This window comes from Agelaius tricolor, unplaced genomic scaffold (genome assembly GCF_023055355.1).
Source record: "Agelaius tricolor isolate 1412-34295 unplaced genomic scaffold, bAgeTri1.0.p SCAF_84, whole genome shotgun sequence".
NCBI classification, from domain to species: domain Eukaryota; kingdom Metazoa; phylum Chordata; class Aves; order Passeriformes; family Icteridae; genus Agelaius; species Agelaius tricolor.
Genome location: NW_027269344.1, coordinates 612,858 through 634,285, shown reverse-complemented (window position 1 = coordinate 634,285; position 21,428 = coordinate 612,858). Strand labels below are relative to the sequence as shown.

The 21,428-nt window shown below is 48.4% G+C and overlaps 1 protein-coding gene across 2 annotated transcripts in view; it reads right to left on the bottom strand.

Annotated features, from left to right (window-relative positions):
• The window catches only part of LOC139585533 (zinc finger protein 502-like), a 93,341-nt gene extending 72,660 nt beyond the window's left edge, over window positions 1-20,681 (bottom strand). For both annotated transcript variants that reach the window (XM_071418344.1, XM_071418345.1), the window contains exon 1: window positions 18,290-20,681. In XM_071418344.1, the coding sequence (XP_071274445.1) occupies window positions 19,081-20,259 (1,179 nt within the window). In that variant the 5' untranslated portion in view covers window positions 20,260-20,681 and the 3' untranslated portion in view covers window positions 18,290-19,080. The remainder of the gene's footprint in view (window positions 1-18,289) is intronic.
• Window positions 20,682-21,428: the final 747 nt, after the last annotated feature.

The following is a 21,428-nucleotide window of genomic DNA, read 5'->3' as shown; positions in this document are numbered from 1 at the left end:
TAATCATTCGGATCCTATACTAATTTTTTTCCCCACTATCCCTTGAAGCTGCCAGGTTTTTTGGTTTTCCCATTCCTGCCTAGTGTATATCTGATTTTCATGCATAATGACAGTTGATAGGTTTAAATCCCTCACGTTTCCCATGGATCTGGAAAAATGAACAAAAGCCTGGGACCAAGGCCATTCAGTATCAAGTTGACTAAGGGTGCTCTCAGTCCTTTCTACCCACTGGGGTGTGACTACTGTACTCAGTGTGGGCTTTGTTATAGCATTTATCTTAAGTTTGTAAACCAGGCCTTTTAAACATAACCGATTTGTCAAGTTATTTTGCTAACGGCGTGTCACATAAGTTGGTTTGGCTAAAGTAAAATTATGCCAGCAATCAGTTGATTAATTTCTACAATCCTTTGTAATTGCATTGTTGGTTCTGGGGCCTAAAGTGTAGTTACCAACATACTCCTGCCAGCAGCACAGAGTGAGGGGAATTTGTTTGGTACACTCCCACTTTGTCGTAGGACACAGTTCTGTTGTAGGGATGTGCAAATAGTTTTTTCCATCTGGTTCTAAAAAATTTCCAGCACCTGCAATGGAGGTGGCTTTCTCATAGAGAGATCCTTCCACTTTTCTGCACGCTACCACAATCGACTCACCAATTGTTCCAGTTAGGGCTCTAGTCCAGTCCTTCTGATCCCATCCCCACTCACTTGGGCGATATATCTCAGAGTCATGCAGCACTATAGGCTCTAGGTTCAGGTGATGACCCTTTGGTATATGATCCTAGAACATTAGTGTGATGGATGGTAGCTTCAGACCACGACCACTCAGCAGGATTCTGTCCACGGAATTGTGGTAGGATGCAGAAAAGTATCACCAGTGTTATCATGGTTCAGATGATCCTCATGTCCCTCAGGGTTCTTCTGTAAAAGTAAACACAACAGAATCCTGCCACTAAGGGACAGAAAAAGTTAGAATGATGGAATTATCCAGTGTGTATTTATCCGATGCTCTCTCCCTAGAGCATCAGAGGCTACCCATGCATGTTTATTCAGAGGGGTTTTTAGCACTAGTGGTAGTTCCCCTACAGTAGGAGGTCCACCAGAACAGGTTGTCCAGGGTAATATGCTGGAATCTTGAAATCAGCTGGTCTCCCTAGAGAGGCAATTATGCTTGGAGCTATGGGGCAAAAGGCAGTGATTTTGGGACACCCATTTACACCCCCATCTGTCATTCACACTTTTCACAGCTTCCCATAACTGAACATCCCAATTTCCCTCCTCTGGTTTCAAAAGTCATTCCAAAAGACCATTGGTCCTTTCCACGATCCCGTTAGCCTGAGGGTAGTAAGGGGTGTGAAAAGTCCATTTAATTCCTTCATTTTTTGCCTAATCCTGTACAATTCTAGCAGTGAAGTGGGACCCATTATCAGATTGAATTTCCTGTGGTTTTGGGAAAATTCCAAACCATCCCTGCAATGCTTTAACAGTATTATCACCTGTAGGTCTTTTAAAAGCATTGGCCTGGACCATCCCAGATACAATTTCTACTCCTACTAGCACAAAGTGTTTAACTCCTGACTTCTTAAAGGGTCCAATATAGTCTACCTGCCACGCGTCCCATAAGCCTTTACCCTTTCTGAAATGCAGAGGGTCATCTTCCAAAGGATGTCTCTCCAGTCTCCAGTCTGCGATTGCTCACAGGTTGATACGCATGTTTTACACCTTTCCTTGGTGACAGGCCAACGCTGGGCAAGAGCTTCCTTGTACAAATCTTTCACACCTGTGTGCTGTCTTTTTACATGCAGCTATTCTAATAGTTTGTGAGAACTCAGCACATCGCTCCCGATGTCCAGAGATGCCAGGAGAACCCTTGGGGGTCTCGGAAATCCTGGAATGTTGCCAAGAGTGCTTGGTGGCTTGATTTTGATCCATCCACAGAAGTGACAGCAGTTTGAGCACATGAGAATCACTTTAGAGTGAAGGGTGTAAAAGGGACACATTTATAGGGTGAAATATAAACTTTAAGGTTTTTGGTACAGGGGGGTTATGGAGACAAGATGGGGGATCAGGTCGTGTCTCGTCCTTCTTCTTTCTTCTTGTCTTCCATCTCCTGTGGTGATGTTGGCACTTGGGGATTGGTTTATGGTGAAGGTGTACTTGCTAATATGGGTGAAAAGTATTGGAAAATAAAAGTAAATATCATGTATGTAGATTTTAGTATAAAAAGACATGACCACCCCGTGGGTGGTCATGAGTGCCCTTGGCTGCCTTGCAGATCAGACCTCTGTTGGGCAGACAGAAAATTTTGTAGATAAGAAACAATAAACAATCTGAAGATCGAAAAGCTGAAGAGTCCAGACTCGTCCTTTGAAGTGTGTGCCACCCAAGAACCGCCCTACCCGTGTCCAGGCAGAGACAGACAGCTGAACCCGACATTTGGCGTCCCTGGGTGGGCACCCGGTGGGTGATCCGGGGGGCTACCCGGCGGCGACCGGCGACCCAGCAGCATCCGGCGGGCACTCGCTGAGCCACGGTGAGCTCTGGTGTGCACCTCTTGCACAGGGGCAGCCTTGAAGTGCCGAGTGGGCAGCTCCCGAGCTGGACTCATTCCCAGGAGAGCACTGATAACTCCTCGGGAAAGCAGCCAGAAAGCAGCCAGGAGAGTCTGAAGACACAGCAGCCACTGAGAACATTGCACTCCACTTCGGCCGAAGAAAGTTCGTAGCAGAACAGCCCGGATCGGAATCGGAAAGGCGCCTCCGAATCCATCTCCTGTAATCTGCGGGCAGTGACCAGGAGCCTTCGGACTGCTCTGACGACAAATTCGGTAAGAAGGTCAAGAATTAAGAACATGGGGATACACTTTCCCAGGAACAAATAGAGATTCTGTCCGACCTACAGGGCGTGGCAGACACACACACTAAGGGGATCCCAAAGAAAAAACGTAGAGAGTTATTGTTGTGGGTGCAGTGTAATTACCCGTACTCAGAGACACATTTGTTATTTGAAGTAGGTTTTTGGCAAGAAGTTAATAGACACCTATATTTTTTAGCCACCAATGATGATAAGACAGCCTTGAAATTGCGGTCTTCAGCAAGAATTATGTTAGAGGCGACCTCGACTCAATTTAGAGGGTCAGCCAGGCAACAACTTGTTGCGAGTCCCACAGGGGCAGAGGGAGGAGAGCAAGGTTTGAAACGGAGATTGGCTCTGATCCCGATTGGCCCGGGGGAAAAAGTGCCCGAGAAAGGGGGACAAGGAAAAAGTCATTGCCTTCAGTCCCACCATCCCGAAGACCCAAGGGAACCCCAAAGCGTCCTGAGACCCCAGAGAGTGCAGGGGCTTCAGGCTCCGACTGAGGCACAGATGATACCATTCCACTCCCTGATGAAATGAGGTTTTCTCCCAGCGATATCAAGGAGACAGGTCGCTCTTTAGGAGCACACCGCCCCGATTCGCAGGAGTCAGAGGGAGAGGAGGTGGCAAAAGTGGCAGAGTCGGGGAGGGGGGGTTCAAAGGGAACAAGAGGGAAGGAGGGATGCGCTCTCTCGTGGCAGGCGTGGCGGCGCGGCGGCGGCGGCTGGCGGGAGGGGCACGGAAGCGATGGGGGACACGGGTTCTGGTGTGGCTTTTGCGAGCGCAGCGTCAAGGGCGGCGGCAGCCTCGGCTGGCGCGGTGCCAAAAGTGCGCGTGATGAGCAAGGCTCGCGGGAGAGCTGGGGAGGGCTCTCAAACCGACGCGGCAGCGTCAGACACGGGTAGAAAGGGCGGGGCGGCTGCAGGGCTCCAGCAGGCTACTGTGGGGGGACGCAGGGGACGTCTGGTGGTGACGTCAGACCCGGAAATCTGGACGCAGAGATCGGCTCGAAACACGGCGCGAAAGGGGATACCGGCAGGGGGAGGGCCGCGCGCTTTGGCGGGGGGTGTGGCTACAGCGTCAGAGGAGGAGGAGAGAGGGACAGGAACAGACAATAGGGAGGAGACTTCGGAGGTGGAGCAGGACGGAGACAGTGACGTCAGTACAGGGGAGGCAGGGGGCGTTCCCGAAGGCGCGCGTGCGCGGGAGGTGCGTGCTGAGTGAGGACGGGGGCAGGTCCGATCCCCTGTGACGTCTCGGGCAATGAGGAGGGGCCACGCTTGGGGTTCAACATCCCAGGGCTCCACCCCCTCTCCGGTCCCAATGCCTTTAGCCTCAATCCCTATGGTTCAAACCTCTTCCACTCAAAAGAAACATTCAAGTATTCAACCCTCAATGCCAGCTCAGTCAACAACCATGCAAACTCGGTCTCAAACACGATTGCAAGCGTTGCAGTCTGACAAGCAGGAACTGATCAAGTTCGTGTCATCATCACGGTCGTCCAGGCAGGCGACAGCGCCACCTCGTGGAGGGATGACCACACTGCAGGGCATGTCGGACCTGCTCGACATCGCCACCACATCACCTGCTGGCCAAACTGCGACAATGCAACAATTTTTTCCAACGATATATAAAAGGAAAACCACATTAAAGAAAACAAAAACAACAACAGCAACACAACAAAAGGATAATTTTCCATCAACTTCAGGATCATATGAAGTTGAAGACAGCTCAGATGAAGCACAGCCTCAAGGAGAAGAAATGATACACATTACAGCAAGAGAGGGAATTCCAGCATGGATGCTTTCAGTAGCGGAAGCAGCAAGAAATCTTCTGCAGTCTTTTGATGCAGCAAAAAGAACACGTTCAAGAGAACCTCAAGTTTCTTTTTCAGATTTAGGAGCAAGACCGAAAACCTCAAGTCAAAGAACATGGAGCGAAGGATCACCAAGAGCCTCCACGATTCCATTGTGCAGGCAATGGCCAATGGAGTTTCCAAAGGAGGAAGAAGAACGACCGATAGAAGCAATAGACTGGAAGGAAATTAGAAATGAATTATCAAAAGAAAAGGGTCTGATCAGAGGATCAGGAGACATAATAATGCCAGTGACATATGATGCACAAGGTCAAAATCCAAGGTGGGAAAGGTTGGGTCATGAAGTGATCAAAGACTTATCAAAGGCCATTCAGAACAACGGTCTGAATTCACAATTCTTCAAACAGCTCCTGAAGGGGACATTCAATACGTGTGATTTCATGCCATTTGACATTCGATGTTTTGTGTCAATGATTCTTAAAGGGTCCTTTCAAACTAATCACTTGGGGCAAGGGTTTCGCTTGTGTTTCCACAGGGCGAGGTCTGAAGTGGGTGTCAGCGCGACACGTGAAGCCATTTCGGACAAGAGAGCAAGAGAGCACTGATCCCAGAAGCAGAGAAACGAGCACGCAGACGGAGGAAGAAACTCAAGTTGTGAACAATGACTCAGAAGAGGGACAAAAAGAATAAAAACTTTGGGGGTTTTTCCTTTGTGGCTTTGAGTGAGAGCATGACAATGATTTTTCATAAGGATGAAGTCATGAGCTTCATGATGCTCATGCTTTCATCTGTTGCATTAAGCAATGGAGCAAATTTACCCATCAATCAACCAAAACAAAATGTTTGGGAAACTTTAGCCCAGGCAGCGAACTTAGAAAGTATCTGCCTGACACATTCGAAACCAGGGAAACCATTCACAGCATGCATGGTTGGGTTGCCAGTGGCCAAATGGCCAATTCCAGGACACTCTCCAATGGAGATTTCGCAGGTCATCAAAGATCCTGTGAATGAATGGTGTGCTTGGACACATCTTTTACCTGTGGCTTCTACCGAACCACAGGAATTGGAAATTTTCGGGTCCACAACAATGAGACTATGCATGAAATTCGAAATTTCGGATGTGTCAAGGACTAACAAAAGCGTTGATGTCACTCCAAATCGCAAGTTTTATAGAAACGCGTCAGCTTGGTGCAATCACACCGAGACGACAGCCAAAGGATCAATCCAGGTCCCAGTGCAATTGCCACGTGGGTTGTTTTTAATTTGTGGGGACAGAATTTGGCACGGCATTCCTGCAAATGCCAAGGGAGGTCCATGCAACATTGGGAGGATTTCAATGTTATCACCAGATTTGAAAGTATTGAAAAAGCAAAAACATAAAGAGAAAAGGTCCTTGAAACATTACAGTGCAAACTGTGATGATGAAGTATACACCTGGGACAAGGCAAGGAGAATTGCAGCAGCAATTTTCTCACCTCAGACAGTGTCGGGGGTGGCCTTGACTCAACTGGACCACATGAGTTGTTGGTTGAGCAAGCATGCTCAATCAGTCTCTCTCGCTTTGAGTGATATGTTAAAAGACATAAGTAGTGTGAGAGAGGCAACTCTTCAAAATAGGGCAGCAATCGATTATCTATTGCTTGCTCATGGACATGGATGTGAAGAGTTTGAGGGAATGTGCTGCATGAATCTCTTGGATCATTCAAGATCAATTCATGAAAGTATTCAAAAAATGAAAGACAGTATAAAGAAACTCGGCGAAATCACTGAGTCATAGATTGATGATGTGGCAGGATTTTTTGATCTTTCTCCCTTATGGAGAGGCTTTTTAAAAATGGGATTTTATATTCTAATAATACTCTTAGTCCTCATGCTCATCGTCGCATGCATCTTTTTTTGTGTGCGACGTGTCATGAGTCAAGTTGCCAAAGAAGTCTTCTTGGTGCAAAGAGAAGGGGGAGATGTGGGAACTCAGCACATCGCTCCCGATGTCCAGAGATGCCAGGAGAACCCTTGGGGGTCTCGGAAATCCTGGAATATTGCCAAGAGTGCTTGGTGGTTTGATTTTGATCCATCCACAGAAGTGACAGCAGTTTGAGGACATGAGAATCACTTCAGAGTGAAGGGTGTAAAAGGGACACATTTATAGGGTGAAATATAAACTTTAAGGTTTTTGGTACAGGGGGGTTATGGAGACAAGATGGGGGGATCAGGTCGTGTCTCGTCCTTCTTCTTTCTTCTTCTTGTCTTCCATCTCCTGTGGTGATGTTGGCACTTGGGGATTGGTTTATGGTGAAGGTGTACTTGCTAATATGGGTGAAAAGTATTGGAAAATAAAAGTAAATATCATGTACGTAGATTTTAGTATAAAAAGACATGACCGCCCCGTGGGTGGTCACGAGTGCCCTTGGCTGCCTTGCAGATCAGACCTCTGTTGGGCAGACAGAAAATTTTGTAGATAAGAAACAATAAACAATCTGAAGATCGAAAAGCTGAAGAGTCCAGACTCGTCCTTTGAAGTGCGTGCCACCCAAGAACCACCCTACCCGTGTCGGGGCAGAGACAGAGAGACAAACCTGACAATAGTTGATCCCAGTCCTCTGTAATTTGTTCTTTTTCAGGGGACTTAGTCTTGCTAAATCATCAGCTTTATTGTTCCACTCTCCTGCTGGATTTCCATCTGTCTGGTGAAAGGCTGCCCACCCCAACAAAGTTCCCTTGGCTTGTGATGTTTAAAATTTCTTGCCACTTTTCCTTTTGCCATACTGGAATTCTGTTAACTTCCCAATCATTTTGCTGCCAAAAAGGAAGCCACTCAGTACATCCTTTATACACAGCATAGGAGTCCGTGTAGATGCAGACAGGAGAGGTATTCTGTACCTCATGTTGGAAAGCACTCCAAACAGCTCTCAGCTCCCCAACCTGGGCACTGCCTTCTCCCTCGGTAATGATTCGTTCACCAGAGGAAATGTGGAGGGCTGCTGCCCTGTATCTCCACACCTTCCCCTCCTGTTTAGCAGAGGCATCAGGGAACCAAGAATTTGCTGATCGTTTGGTGGAGAAAGGAGGGGATGTTTTAATTACAGAGGAAGGTTTGTCATGGCTGCTGCCCAAGTTCTCAGTTTCTTGTAGCACTAAATTTTTTACAGCTCCTTCTGTTATTGAGAAAATGTTACAGTAATGTTCAATCTGAGCATACCAGTTTGCAACTGAGGCCCTTTGGGACAGAGGTGGAATATCAAGTCAAGCTCCCCACTGGGACAACAGGTCCCTGGCCCACAGGGTGGTGGGTGCCCTGACTACAAATGGCCTGATGGTGGCAGTTTGGCCCTCCAGTCCCTCTGTTGTGATAATACGCTCGCTCCTCATGGAAATGGCAGCTCCTCCAATCACTGAGGTGACTCCAGTGACAGGAGTCAGCTCCTGGTTCAGGGGCCATTGAGGTTGTGTAATGATAGTAACGTTGGCCCCTGTGTCCACCATCCCTTGTAGGTGGATGTTATTACCTTTATTCAACTGACTGCACTTTATAAGGGGCTTGTCTTGGCCCATGATTTCAACCCAGCATGCCATTGGGTGCTCTGGGATATTGTCTATGCTTAATGGTAATAAAAAGGCTTGGGCGATCACAGTCTCTCTGTGCAGGAAGTGTGGTGGTTTTGTGCAGCAGAAAGTGACTGTGATTTCGTCACTTGGCCCAACAGTTTGTACTTCCACTATAATATGTATTTCATTTGGTCCATGAATACATTACCTATTACCAGCACATCCCTCAGGCCCTCTAGGGGTCCATATTTTCTGGTGGGAATACGATAGAAAGCAGAGTCATCAAATTGTATAGACAAAGCACTCACCAGTTGGTGTCATGTCCTGACCTGAACTTGCTGGAAAGCCTTGGTCACTCTGGTCTGTTGTTCGGAGTATGAAGAGCTCCGCGGGAATTTCCCCACGTATTGGACCTCCAGAATAGTGGGGAGGGTACAGTGAAACAGCTTTCCATTTGCTGTCTTCACACGGGGCCACCCTGCAGTCTGTTGGAAGTTTTTTGGCTGATAATGCTGCTGGTGGTGGTGAGGTTACTGGTGATAACAAAACTGAGAACAGTTGTTAGAATGTCTGTTGCAATCCATACAGTGTGATGAATGGCACCTCTTTGGTGGCTGCTGGTCTTTAGGCATTTTGTATTCTGGACAGTCCTTCAAAAAAAGGCCCAGTTCCTCACAATTAAAACATTTTGCAGTGTCTTGGGATGTTAAAAAGGCCCTCTCCCTTAGAGATTGCCCTTGCCACGGTGTGTTCAGTGGAAGATAATTTGTTGCAGGCCTCGTCCATCTGGTTGATTGTAGGTTCTGGGTCTTAATATTGTTTTGCACTCATTGTTTGCCTTTGCCAAGGCCATTTTATTTAGCACTTCCTTCTTGGCCTCTGGGCCTTCTATTTGTCACTCAAGTGCAACTTTAAGTCTGTCTACAAATTTCATGAACATTTCACTTGCCCTTGTTTAATGTTAGTGAAGCTCTGTGTATGTAGGGTGTCGTCGAGAGTGAGGAGCAGGGATGTCTTTGCAGCAGTGGTGATGCCACTGAGTGCAGCTTCTTGTAAGTCCTTTGCTTGGTCTTGTGGCTTCTGGAAGTCACCTTCTCCTGCCATTTATTCAAGGGTTAAATTTGGTTTGTTGGCATCTTTTGAATATGTGTCCGCCAGTGATTTGAGATGCCTTTTTTACTGCCTCTCCCACAGCATGTACTCGACCGGGGTGTGAGACTCTGTCCAAAGTTTCTCTCATCTGCCTCACAATCGTCATTGGGGACCACTGAAGAAAAGACCCTTGTCTGAAGTTTCTGGCCCTGTTGGAGAAAGTTACGTGCCAACGGCTCCGAGACCTGAGCACAGTGCTAAGCTATTGTTCACAGGTGTTGTTTGCTGTATGCTGCACTGAGCCCAATGAAAGAAGAAGGGGGCATCTTGCCTTTTTGCAGCAATAGCCTTGGAAGCTGTCCCACCTCTCAGCCTGGCTGGACTTCTCCTGAGTCTTGGGTGGTCCCCCCACAGAAGACCCTCACCTGTTTTACAACCACCGTGACAGACAGACTGAGATGTAAGGAGCCTCTCCATCAAGGAGTGAGACATGAAACCCCCATGTGAAAAGGCCCCTCTGCTCCTTCCAAGGACTGGCACTGAAACCCCCAGCCCGGGGCAGGTGTGTGGGGGAGGCAAGCTGACCAAAGCGAGATGTTTGCCTGCAGGTTGTGACCGCTGGACCAAGAAGACAATGGCTCTCGTTTACTGCTGAGAACATGGACTACCTGTTACATCTATTCTTTATTGTATCTGTTTCCCCCCCTCCCTCACAATTTTCAATAGAGTTATCATAATAAAAGCTCTGAGTTAGTGAGAGATTTCAAGATCTCCCCAGACGTGACCTGGTGAACTCCATTGGCTGGACATCAAAGGACTTGGCTGTTCTATGTTTGGTAGCTATATACCTTCCTTTCTCTTCCTCCCTCTTTTCCTTATTTTTCCCTTTTTTCCCCAATTCCTCCCCAATGCATTTGGTTATTCAATAAAGGTGCATTTGTTTTGATTATCACTGCAAACCCCCCTGTGCCGTGTCGGTTTTTTGCACCCTGAGATCAAATCCACGAACAATCACGAAACCCGTTCGTAAGGATGGATTGTGACACGGGGAGAGTAGGCAATTCATGATATTTTTATTTTCATGCACGACCAAGACACGGGAAGAGAAGGTGGCTTCCAGAAATTTTTTTAAGAAATGCAACCCCCAACCATATTCCTTAGCCACTTTGCAGAGCTCCTTCAATTCCCCATAGGGGATCGGCTCCCAGGAATTGATTGCAGTCACCCTTCTGCTGTGTTTACATATAATCTGCAAGCCCACAATCTTTTTGGTGAGCTCTGAGCCCTCCCAGTGGCTTCCCTCTGCAGCTTGGCCCAGTGATCCTCAGACTCAGGACCGGAATCCAAGTCTGGGAATCCCTATTTTCATCCTCCGAGGAGGATGGAGGGCACTTGATGACTGCATGGAGCCTCTTGGGGCAGCCAGAATCTGCCTGTTTGTGGGCAGCTGTGGAAGCCAATATGGGCTCCTTCTGGTCGCTGTCATCACCACTTCTGGCCCCAATGTTGTGGGAATGGGAATGGGAGGGACCATCAGGAGGAGTCAAGAGAGGAAGGGGTAGGGTTGGTGGGCACAATGGGGAGGGGATTCCCGATAGAGAGGGGAAGTCCCAACATGGACACACTTCCTGACACAGAAGGGAGGGGCAGGGCGCGATTACAGGAATAGAGAAAGTGGGAGGAGGGTCAGAGGTGTCATTTTTGGCAGAACAGGGAGGTGACAAAATGGCCATTGCCTTTGTGGGGTCAGCACCATTTTGTGGAGAAAGGGCAGAAAAACTTGGAGAGGGAGAAGACAAGATGGTGGGGCTGGCCACATTCCTGGTACCGTCTGGGAGAACAACTGGGGGTGGTAGAACTGGGTACATGGGCATTGGTAAGAGGGTTAGGAGAGAGCCCAAGGCAGCATGGCCAGTGCTGCCCTGGAGAGGGGACAGAGGACACTGGGAGATGTCAGGGTGATGGTAGCAACCCTGTGCCTGCTGGCAGGATCCATCTCCCGATCCTCCCTGAGGCAGGGAAGAGAGTTTAGGGATGTGAGGGGAGGAACGGGGAGAAGGGGTGTTAAACTGGGGTCCCGAACGTTTCCCAACGTTTTCTACAGACTTAGCAATAAGGCCAAAGGATAAAATTTCCCCACTGAAAGATCCCCTTTAATTCTAAGAACATAGAACCATTATCCTATATGGTCCCAGAACTCATTAGAATGAATTCCCTCAAAACATCAGGAAAATACTTGAACAACCAATGAAGAAAACATTTTAAATCTCCCTTTGAAAAATGAAAATTTTCTCCAACAAGGATTCCTCTAACTTGGGTATAAACTTCCCTGTGTGGGTGGATCAGTTTGGCTCCCATCCCCACACTTTCTCCCAACATCCAAGAGGAAAAGAAGGCAAAGGAAAGACAAAAAAGGATGACCCCCAAATATAGTACTCACATGACAGTGGGTCAACAAAACCTCTCCAGGTTGTCTGTCAGCTTCAACCAATCTTCTCGCCTCAAGAAGGTTGCCGGTCGCCTGTGTGATTCCCCCAATAAAACTTAGGAGTCTCCTCTGGGAATTGGCTGCTCCGAACACGGCTTAACTTCAGTAGTCAAAAAGCTACTGAAGACACCTCCAGGAATGCTCCGAACAGGTCCCTGTTCAGGCTGCCAGCTGTCACAAGCCACAAGCCCGTTGGTGGTGGAGAGAGAGGCAGTGGAGCCATGACCTTCCAGAAGTGTCTCCAGTAATGAAGCCGCTCGGTGGCACAGGCACACACACACACACACACACACACACAATCACTGCAGCACACACTTCTCTTGTAGAATCACCAACGACAAAGAAACGGGAAGGGTCTTTGTATGGACGCCAGAGAAGGAGGTTTATTCCAGCCACGCACAAAGGGGTTCAGGGACAAAGACAAAAAGAACAGTGGAGGGTGCGGGTTTAAATACAGGGGACATGGGGCGGGGGGGGGGGGGGGGGGCGGAACAGAGCATCAGGGCCAATGGGCTGAGGGCTCAGGGCAGTAAAGAGGGGAGACAAGGGGTGGCAACCAATAGGGTAAAGAGGGTGGGACACTGAGGCAATATGGGGCCAATGGATAAGCAGGGAAGGGAGAACATTCAAGGACATAAATATAAGGAAAAAGGGAGGGAGAGGCCAACAGTCCAACCAGGGAAGTAGAACTGGGTACATTTGCATATACAACAAAGCATCCTGGAAGAGGGTCTGCTCAATTGCCCTGAACAGGGGAGATTTCTCCAACATGGGGTCTGTTTGTCTGTCCAAAGGTCTATAATGGCCTTTGTTCTGTAGGCCCACCGGCCTCCACAGATGCTCAGTGGAAAAAGGGGTTCGAAGCTTTGCTTGTGAAATTTGTGAGACATGCAAACCAGAATATTGCAGCCCTCATGACTGACCACCTGGCCAGAGAAGGAAGCCACTCAGACCCTGTTGGGCAAACCCACATTCCTAGTGAGGCCCTTGAGGGTATTACTGAAGCTGTGCATAGCACATTTTTAAAGGTTCCTGATGCTGTGAGACCCCAAAAAGTATTTACTTATGTAAAGCAAGGACTGGCAGAGCCTTATATGCAATTCAATGGCTGCTTGAAACAAGCTCTTAAAAGACAAATTGAGAATGACATTGCCAGACAGGTGTTGCTTTCAAAATTAGCTGCTGAAAATGCTAATGAGAATTGTAAAAAACTTCTGAAGTCCTTGTCTAAGGAGGAGCCCATCCTGCTGTAAATGATAGAGGCATGTAACCACCTGTGTGCCTTCAGCATAGGGCAACTGTTACTAATGAACCTTACTGTGGGGGCTGGTATAGCAAATGCCTTTGTGTGGAAGGGGCCAACAGCGGGCCTGTTAGCTAAAGGAGTGAGAAGAAAGGTAAGAAACAAGAAGTTGATAAGGATTCTCTCCAAGGCTGTAACTAAGGAGACCAAGAAAAGTAAGGAATTGAAGAAAGATAAGAAGAGAACTTTGCAGCTGGATGAAGTATTTTTAGAAAGTCAGTTGAAGTCACTGTAACTTATCCCCAAGGATATTATGTTGATTTATGGTGGCCAATAGTTAGGGTAGAAGAAGTATAAACAATTAGAAAGTGTATAAAAGGTCAGCCATGTTCGATAATAAAGAGTTGCCATCTGAGACTGCTTGTGGTCTCTGCCTTGTGTCATGACTGGCCTGACAGTGACATCTGGTGACCCTGATGTGATTCAACACCCTTAAGAACATACTTGATCTGGACCCATACGGGCTCCTAGAGACTGGCAGCCATGACTCACTGGGACGTAGTGGGGGAGGCGGCGTTGCTGCAGCTGAGAATGGCGGGTGGAAGCCACAGGGAAGCCCAGACCTGATTTTCTCCTATCAAGACACCTGGAAGTAGGTGAGCCACCAACTAGTAATAATGGGAAATAATTTATCTAATGAAGAAGAGACTGTTTTGGCTACATGGAAAGTTTTGTTAAGAAATAAGGGAATTAATACTTCAGACTATGCCCTTCGTAGTATATTGCTGTGGGCTAAATCACAGGATTTTGGCACTGATCCCGACACAGCATTTAGTGTTAAAGCATGGGAAAAAGTCGGGGACAGACTGTAGGAAGTCATCTGAGTGGGAGATAAAACTGTTGTTGACCTAGCTGTTACCTGGGGATTGCTTTTTGAGGCATTAAAGGAATGGAAAACCGAGCGAGAACAAACAGAGCAGGATGTGGATGAAGAATCGGGGTTGATAACAGAAACTGATGAAGGGGATGAGGCAGAGGGGGCCTCTGATGGGGAACTTGGTGAATCTATCCTTGAAGAAGGTGCAGGTGCCATGCAAGTTACCAGGCAGGCTACCAAAGCTTCCAGGAAAGCTGCCAGAGCTTCTGGGCTGGATGCCAAATCTTCTGGGACAGCTGCCAAAGCTTCTGGGAAAACTGCCATAGTATTTCCTTCTCAGACTCCTAAACCTCTTTATGTCACAGCTGCGCAGCAGCTCCTGATGGTGCCTGTATACACCACACCACTGCACCAGGTAGCTGAAATGTCTTTAGCAGAGAGAGAAACCCAGTCTTCTGCCCCCCTGCTTCCCTCTGCTCTAGCCCAGCCATCTGCCCCTTCGCTCCCCTCTGAGCTGCCTGAACAATCTCCAAGGTCGTATCCTCCATTACCTGACAGTGACAGCGACAGCGAATCAAGTGATGAGTCGCCCGCAGTAACATCGGAGTTGGGGCAGGGAACTGTTGACAGTTCACCTTCTAATAGCTGTAGCCCTACTGCTCCATGGACTTTGCCCCCACGTCAAGTAACTGGGCTTCCTTGAGAGCCTCAGTGTCCTGGGTTGACTATATGATGCTTTTATCCCCAATTATGTTATGTTGAATAATAAGTTTTGCACCTTATATTATGTTGAATAATAAGTTTTGCACCTTTAAGACTGTTCCAGAGAGTGAAGCAGCGGGAGAGAAGAAGCAGCAGTTTTTTTTCAGACACCGTACTCACTCCTCCACATTTCTGCCCCTGGACTGTTGTTGTCTGTGGATGGACTGACAGTGGGACAGAGCTCTCTTTTGCTTTTAGTTAGTTTTAGCTAGCTGAGGCAAAGAAGTTCCCTACTGTGGGGACTTTTGTTTTTTTCCCTTTTCCTTGGAGCTCTTGAAACCCGCTCTGGACTGAACACCCAGGGGAGCACGGGCAGCTGCATCTGTGGCCCACCAGGCCGGGCCTGGCCTGCAACATTTCCAGCACCGGAGGGACTGATCAGAGACAGAGTGAGCTGAGCCGCAACCCGGGGAGGGACTTTCTCAGTTTGTCATTTCTTTTGTATTGGCAAGAGATTTTATTGTTTGATATTGTTAAGGTTTTGTTGTTTAATAGACAGGTTTTTTCCACCTTTCTCCAAGGAGGTATTTTCTCCCAGACCAGTTGGGGGGAGAAGAGCAGATTGGATCTGCTTTCCTACTGGAGCTCCTTTGGGGGATTCTCTCCCAAATTTGCTCTAAACCTGGACACTAAGGAGTTTTGGGAATTTGTTAGGAAGAAAGCAGCTGAAGAAAAGAATTGGGACCTGATAGAAAGATTAGGTGCTCCAAGAGTACCTCAGGAGAACAGTGCTAATGCAAATGTTGCCTGTGATAACCCTATGGCTTTTCCAGGTTTTAAAGCAGCTCCTGGAACAGGGCAGGATGACAGTCATCACGTCTTTGTCTGGAAGGTTGTGCAAGATCTCCAATCGAAAGTGGCTCAGTATGGCATTAATTCCTCAGAGGTAATGCAATTAATATGTGTAATTAATGCAGATATGCTTGCACCTTATGACATCATGCATATTGCTACTATTTCATTCCAGCCAGTACAATACAGTGTATTTCAAGAAACTTGGAGGCAAGTGGCTGAGCATACAGCTGTAACAAATATGCAGTTGCCTCAACACGACCCTCATCATGCTGTGGGTGTTGATGCCCTACTGGGCACTGGGCCTTTTGCTAGCCCAGATTCACAGGCAAGGTGGGATCCTTCAATTTTGGCACAAGCTCAGCAAATTGGCACGAGTGCTTTAATTAAATCAATGGAAATGGCAGCTCCAAAACAGAGATATGATACTATACAACAAGAGATGAGAGAAGCATTTTTGCAATTTGTGGAAGAGCTTGCTGCAGCCATTGAAAAACAGGTAGATGATGAATCTTTGCGACACAAATTCTGTATACATTTGGCTAAAGAAAATGCAAACTCAGGCTGCAGAAAGATTATTGACACTTTACCTGGAGAACCCACATTGCCTCAAATGATGACTGCTTGCTTGAAAGTTGGTTCAGTAGACCATAAAATAGCAGCTCTTGCTGCAGTTCTAAGACCTTCATCGAAATGCTATAATTGTGGACAGCAAGGGCACGTAAGGGCACAGTGTAATACCCAGAAAATAACATCTAAATCAAATGCAAGCAGCAACGTTATGTGCAACCATTGTGCTAAATTTGGGCACTATGCTAAACAATGCAGGAGTAAATATCATGCAAATGGTCAGCTGTTGCAGGGAAACAGGAAGAAGAGCGCAAAGGGGCATGTGGGAAAACAAATACCCCAAGAACCACAGCAGCAAATGCGGGCCTCCCCAGCACTGCAAAGCTAAACATTTGTGAACAATACTCAGGCGCAACAAGTGGGTCTGCAGGGATTGATATACCCACCGCTGACACAGTAACCATTCTGACAAAAGAAATGTGCAAAGTGCCCCTCGATGCCTATGGTCCAATAGGATGGGGATTGAGTGCGTTTTTGATGGGAAGATCAAGAACTACACTTAGAGGTATTCATGTGCATCTAGGACTTATTGATGCTAATTATTTAGGACAGATTCATGCTATGGTATCCATTGATGACTCTCCTGTCACTATTCAGAAAGGAACTTGCATTGCTCAACTCGTACCTATCGTGAGTTCTGTTCCGAATACAGTGGACCGAAGTCGTGGCACAGGAAGTTTTGGATCAACAGGGATACCTCAAGTGTTCTGGGCTGAGAAAGTTACGGAGAACCATTCAGAAAAGACATGCATCCTCACTGCCAGTGGGTGTCATCCAGGAACCATATCAGTAACAGCCTTGATTGATACTGGATCAGATGTCACAATACTCTCATGACTTTGCTGGCCTCAATCGTGGCCTCTCACTCATGCAAGTTTTGGACTTCTGGAGTTGGGTGGTGCTACAACAGGTGGCCTGTCAGCCATTGTAATTAATGTGAAACATCCTGATGGCCAACAAGCTAACATCAGACCCTATGTTGCCGATGCTCCTCAAAGTTTGTGGGGACGACATTGTTTATCTCAATGGGGTGTCAAAATTACTACGGATTTTTAATGGGGGCCACTGTGATGCAGGGCAATGAACGTCCAGTTGTAGCCTTGATATGCTTGACAGATAAACCTGCCTGGGCTGGCCACTGGCCCCTTTCTAGCGAAAAGCTTACTGCCCTGCAAGAATTAGTCACAGAACAATTTCAAGCAGGAAATATTGAAATATTCCTGGAATACCCCTGTTTTTGTAATAAAAAAGAAATCGGGAAAATGGAGACTTTTACATGATTTACGGCAGATAAATGCTGTAATGGCAACAATGGGAGCTTTACAACCAGGCCTTCCTACACCTACAATGATTCCACAGGAATGGCAAATAGTTGTCATTGATCTGAAAGATTGTTTCTTCACTATTCCATTGGCTGGGCAAGACAAAGAAAAATGTGCTTTTACTGTGCCTTCCATAATCATGCTGAACCCTGAACCCAATAAAAGATATCAATGGAGGGTACTTCCCCAAGACATGAAAAATTCGCCAACTATTTGTTAATGGTTTGTGGCACAGGTCTTGTCAAAAGTGCAGGAGCAATTTAATAACTGCTGCTGTTATCATTACATGGATGATATCTTGTTGGCATCTGATAACAAACAACAGTTATCAGCTCTTAAACAATGTGCTGTAACAAATTTGAAAGCTTTTGGTCTGATCATTGCCCCAGAGAAAGTGCAGGAACACATGCCTTGGAAATACTGGTATGTTAGTGACTAACACTCAAGTTATGCCTCAACCTGTGAAGTTAGACATTGATGTTAAAACTGCTACTGATGTACAGAAATTGGTTGGTTTAATAGGTTGGATTAGATCATATTTAGGCATAACTAATCATCAGATGCAACTATTGCATGATTTGCTGTCAGGCACCACCTCCTCTACTGATGAGAGGCAACTGACCCCAGCGGCAAAGACCCTAGAAGAAATTGAATTAGCCTTACCACACACATTTGTTAACAGATTAGATACCTATGTTGGTGTTCAAGTGTTTATTTTGAAGGATCATTAAATACCGTGTGGAATACCGTGTCAATGAAGTGATAACTGGGAAGATCAACTGCATAATCTGGAATGGATATTTTTATCTTTCAATAAAGATAACAAAACAGTAAAACCTCTTGCTGCTCTAAAAGAGAGACAAACTCACCAAGTCCCTCTGTGGGCTGTAGCTCAGCTCACTCAGTCCCTTATCAGTCCCTCTGGTGCTGGAAATACCGCGGCCCAGGCCCGGCCCGGTGGGCCACAGGTGTGAGCTGCCCGTGCTCTTCTGGTGTTCAGGCCAGAGCAGGTTTAAACAGGTCCAAAGAAAAGGGAAAAAAACACCACAGTTCAGGAACTTGTTTGGCTCAGCTAGCTAAAACTAACTAAAAGCAAAGGAGAGCTCTGTCCCGCTGTCTGTCCATCCGCAGACAACACAGTCCCAGAGCAGGAATGTGGAGGAGCAAGTGCAGTTTCTGAAAACAAACTGCATGCTGCTTCTCTACCCCTTCACTCTCAGGACAGGTCTTGAAGGTGTAAAACTTATTATTCAGCATAAACAGAACAGACTGGGGATACAAGCACCAAATAGTCAACCCAGAATATACCTCAGGGACCATTCAGTACTCCTTGATGTCACCAGAAGATAGGATTGAATGCAAAAGATTTTATGGGATTGAAATTTGACAAATCTGCTCTTCCCAAGGAATTCCCATTGTAGGCCTGCATCCTGATGGAGGTTCCTGCCTCTGGGTTTATCTAGGTATCCTCAGAGAACCAGGAAGATGTGGAGCCCCCCAGCCAGATGCCTTCCAACTTGGATCACCAGGACCACGGATCATCAGGGCTCTGCCCAATGGGGGTCACTGGGGATCATCCGATGCGGATCCTCTCATGGGGGATGGAGCTGGAGCAGTGCACAAAGCTCTTCCCACACTCGGGGCACTCACAGGGCTTCCCTTAGTGGCGCCTCCGTTGGTGTCGGGTGAAAGTTGAGCTCAATGAGAATCTCATCCCACACTCCCCACACTCGTAGGGCCTCTCCCCAGTGTGGATGCGCCGGTGCAGGGTGAAGGTGGAGTTTTGCTTGAAGCCCTTCCCACAGTTGGGGCAGCGGAAGGGCCTCTCCTCGGTGTGACTCCGCTGATGTTTGAGAAGATCGGAGCTCCTGTGAAACCTCTTCCCACATTGGGGACACTTGTAGGGCCTCTCCCCAGTGTGGGTGCGCTGGTGTTTTCTCAGGTCAAAGTGCCACCCATAGCTCTTCCCACATTCCAAGCAGGCGTAAGGCCGTTCCCCCGTGTGGATGACCTGGTGCCGAATCAATGCTGAGCTTCCTCTGAAGCTCCTCCCACATTCCCCACACTTGTAGGGCTTTTCCCCAGTGTGGATCTTCTGGTGTTCCGTCAGCTGGCACTTGATGCTGAAGCTCTTCCCACACTCCCCACACTCCCCACACTCATAGGGTTTTTCCCCAGTGTGGATCCTCTCATGTTTCCTCAGGCCAGAGCTGTATCTAAAGCTCTTCCCACATTCCACACACTCATAGGCCTTTCCCCCAGTGTGGATCCTGTGGTGTTGCATCAGGCTCCCCTTCTGGCAGAAACTCATCCCACATTCCCCACACTCATAAGGCCGGTCTCCAGTGTGGATCATCTTGTGTTGCATCAGCTGGCCCCTCTGCCTGAAGCTCTTCCCACATTCCCCACACTCAAAGGGCCTCTCCCCAGTGTGGATGACCTGGTGCTGCCTGAGGCTGGAGCTCCAGCTGAAACGCTTCCCACATTCCTCACACTCATAGGGCTGCTCCCCAGTGTGGATCACCTGGTGCTGGATCAGATCTAAGCTCCGACTAAAACCCTTCCCACATTCCAAGCACTTGTGGGGCTTCTCCCTGCCATGAGGCTTCTCCACCAGCTCTGAGCTCTGGCTGGATCTCTGGCCGCCTTCCTGGCTCAGGGGGGCTCTTTCCTCCCTGCAGCTCCCTGGGCTGGGTTTGCAGCCCCTCCTCGTGCGGAATCTCCAGGGCTTTTCCTCCTCCTCCATCCAGACACGCCCTAGGAATGAAAAATCCTGGTTTGGAGAAAAAAACAAGATGAGAGTGCCTTGGACTGGGAGTTCCTCCTTGCCCAAGTTCATCTCATTAGGTCATTGGGCATCTTGTGTCTCTAAGAACCTCCAAAACACCACAATTCAGCACAAAAGTCCTCCAAACATCAAGACACAGATCAATAACTTCCCAAACATCAACATTCAGCAAAAGCCCCCTCCAAATATAAAGATTCAGCCCCCACAAAAAAACAAAACACCAACAATTAGCCCAATAAAGGTCAGAAACACCAAGATTCACCCCCGGGAAAACCGTGGATCCCAATCCCCAGTCACCTGCTGCATGTGGGGGGGGGCAACGCTCCTGGGGCTGGGGTCAGAGGCTGCAGATACAGGGAGAGGTGGAACCTTGTGCTGCTTCCTCTTCCTGTTCCTCCTCCGGTGTCCCCACTCTTCCTCACACTCCTCTTCCTCCTGCTATTCCTCCTTCTCCTGCACAATCCCACCTTCTCCTCCCACGGGCATCGTTTGGCCCTTTTGTTCCTCAACCCTGCTTCTCCTTCCCTTCTCCTCCTGCCCCAGGCCCAGCACCCGCTGCCGGCTCTCTCTTGCCCCCAGACCCACAGCATCCCACGGCAGGGGCAGGGATGGAGCTGGGGCAGGTCGGGCTGGGGCAGCGCTGGGCTCCCGGCCGCTCCCGCCCGCACTCGGTCCCCACTGCAGCCGCTCCCGCCAGGACAGCGCGGGGGGGCCCGGCCTTGGCGCTGCCCCACTCCCACCTCCCCAAATTCCCCTCGCATTTGGAGAACAGGGCATGGATGGTGTTGGTGTGCTGCAAAGGGACTGGGTGAGGGGGAGTGCGCAGCAATATGCTTAAGGCAAAAAGCCGCAGGAGGAATCTTTGTGGGAAGGAAAAGGATGATGGAAAAGAGAAGGAAGAGAAAAATACTGAGGACTGGGATGTTTTTCAGCAGGGTCTTATCCTCAACATTTGCCAGCTGATCATTTGTATCCCCGGTTTCCAGGAGAGGAAAACAAGGAGGTCAGGGTTTCAGGGGGTTTCTCTGTGGGGGGCAGCGGCAGCACCAGGCGCAGAGGTGCGGGACCGGGAGCACGGGCTGGGGGCCTGGGGGGAGCTGCGGGGCCGGGCCGGGGCTGTGGGGCAGCCGGGGCTCAGCGCCGGGCGCTGCCTGACCCCACCAGCCCCGGGCAGGGCCGGCAGTGGCCCCCGGCCCCCAGGAGGCTGCGGGACGCCCCGG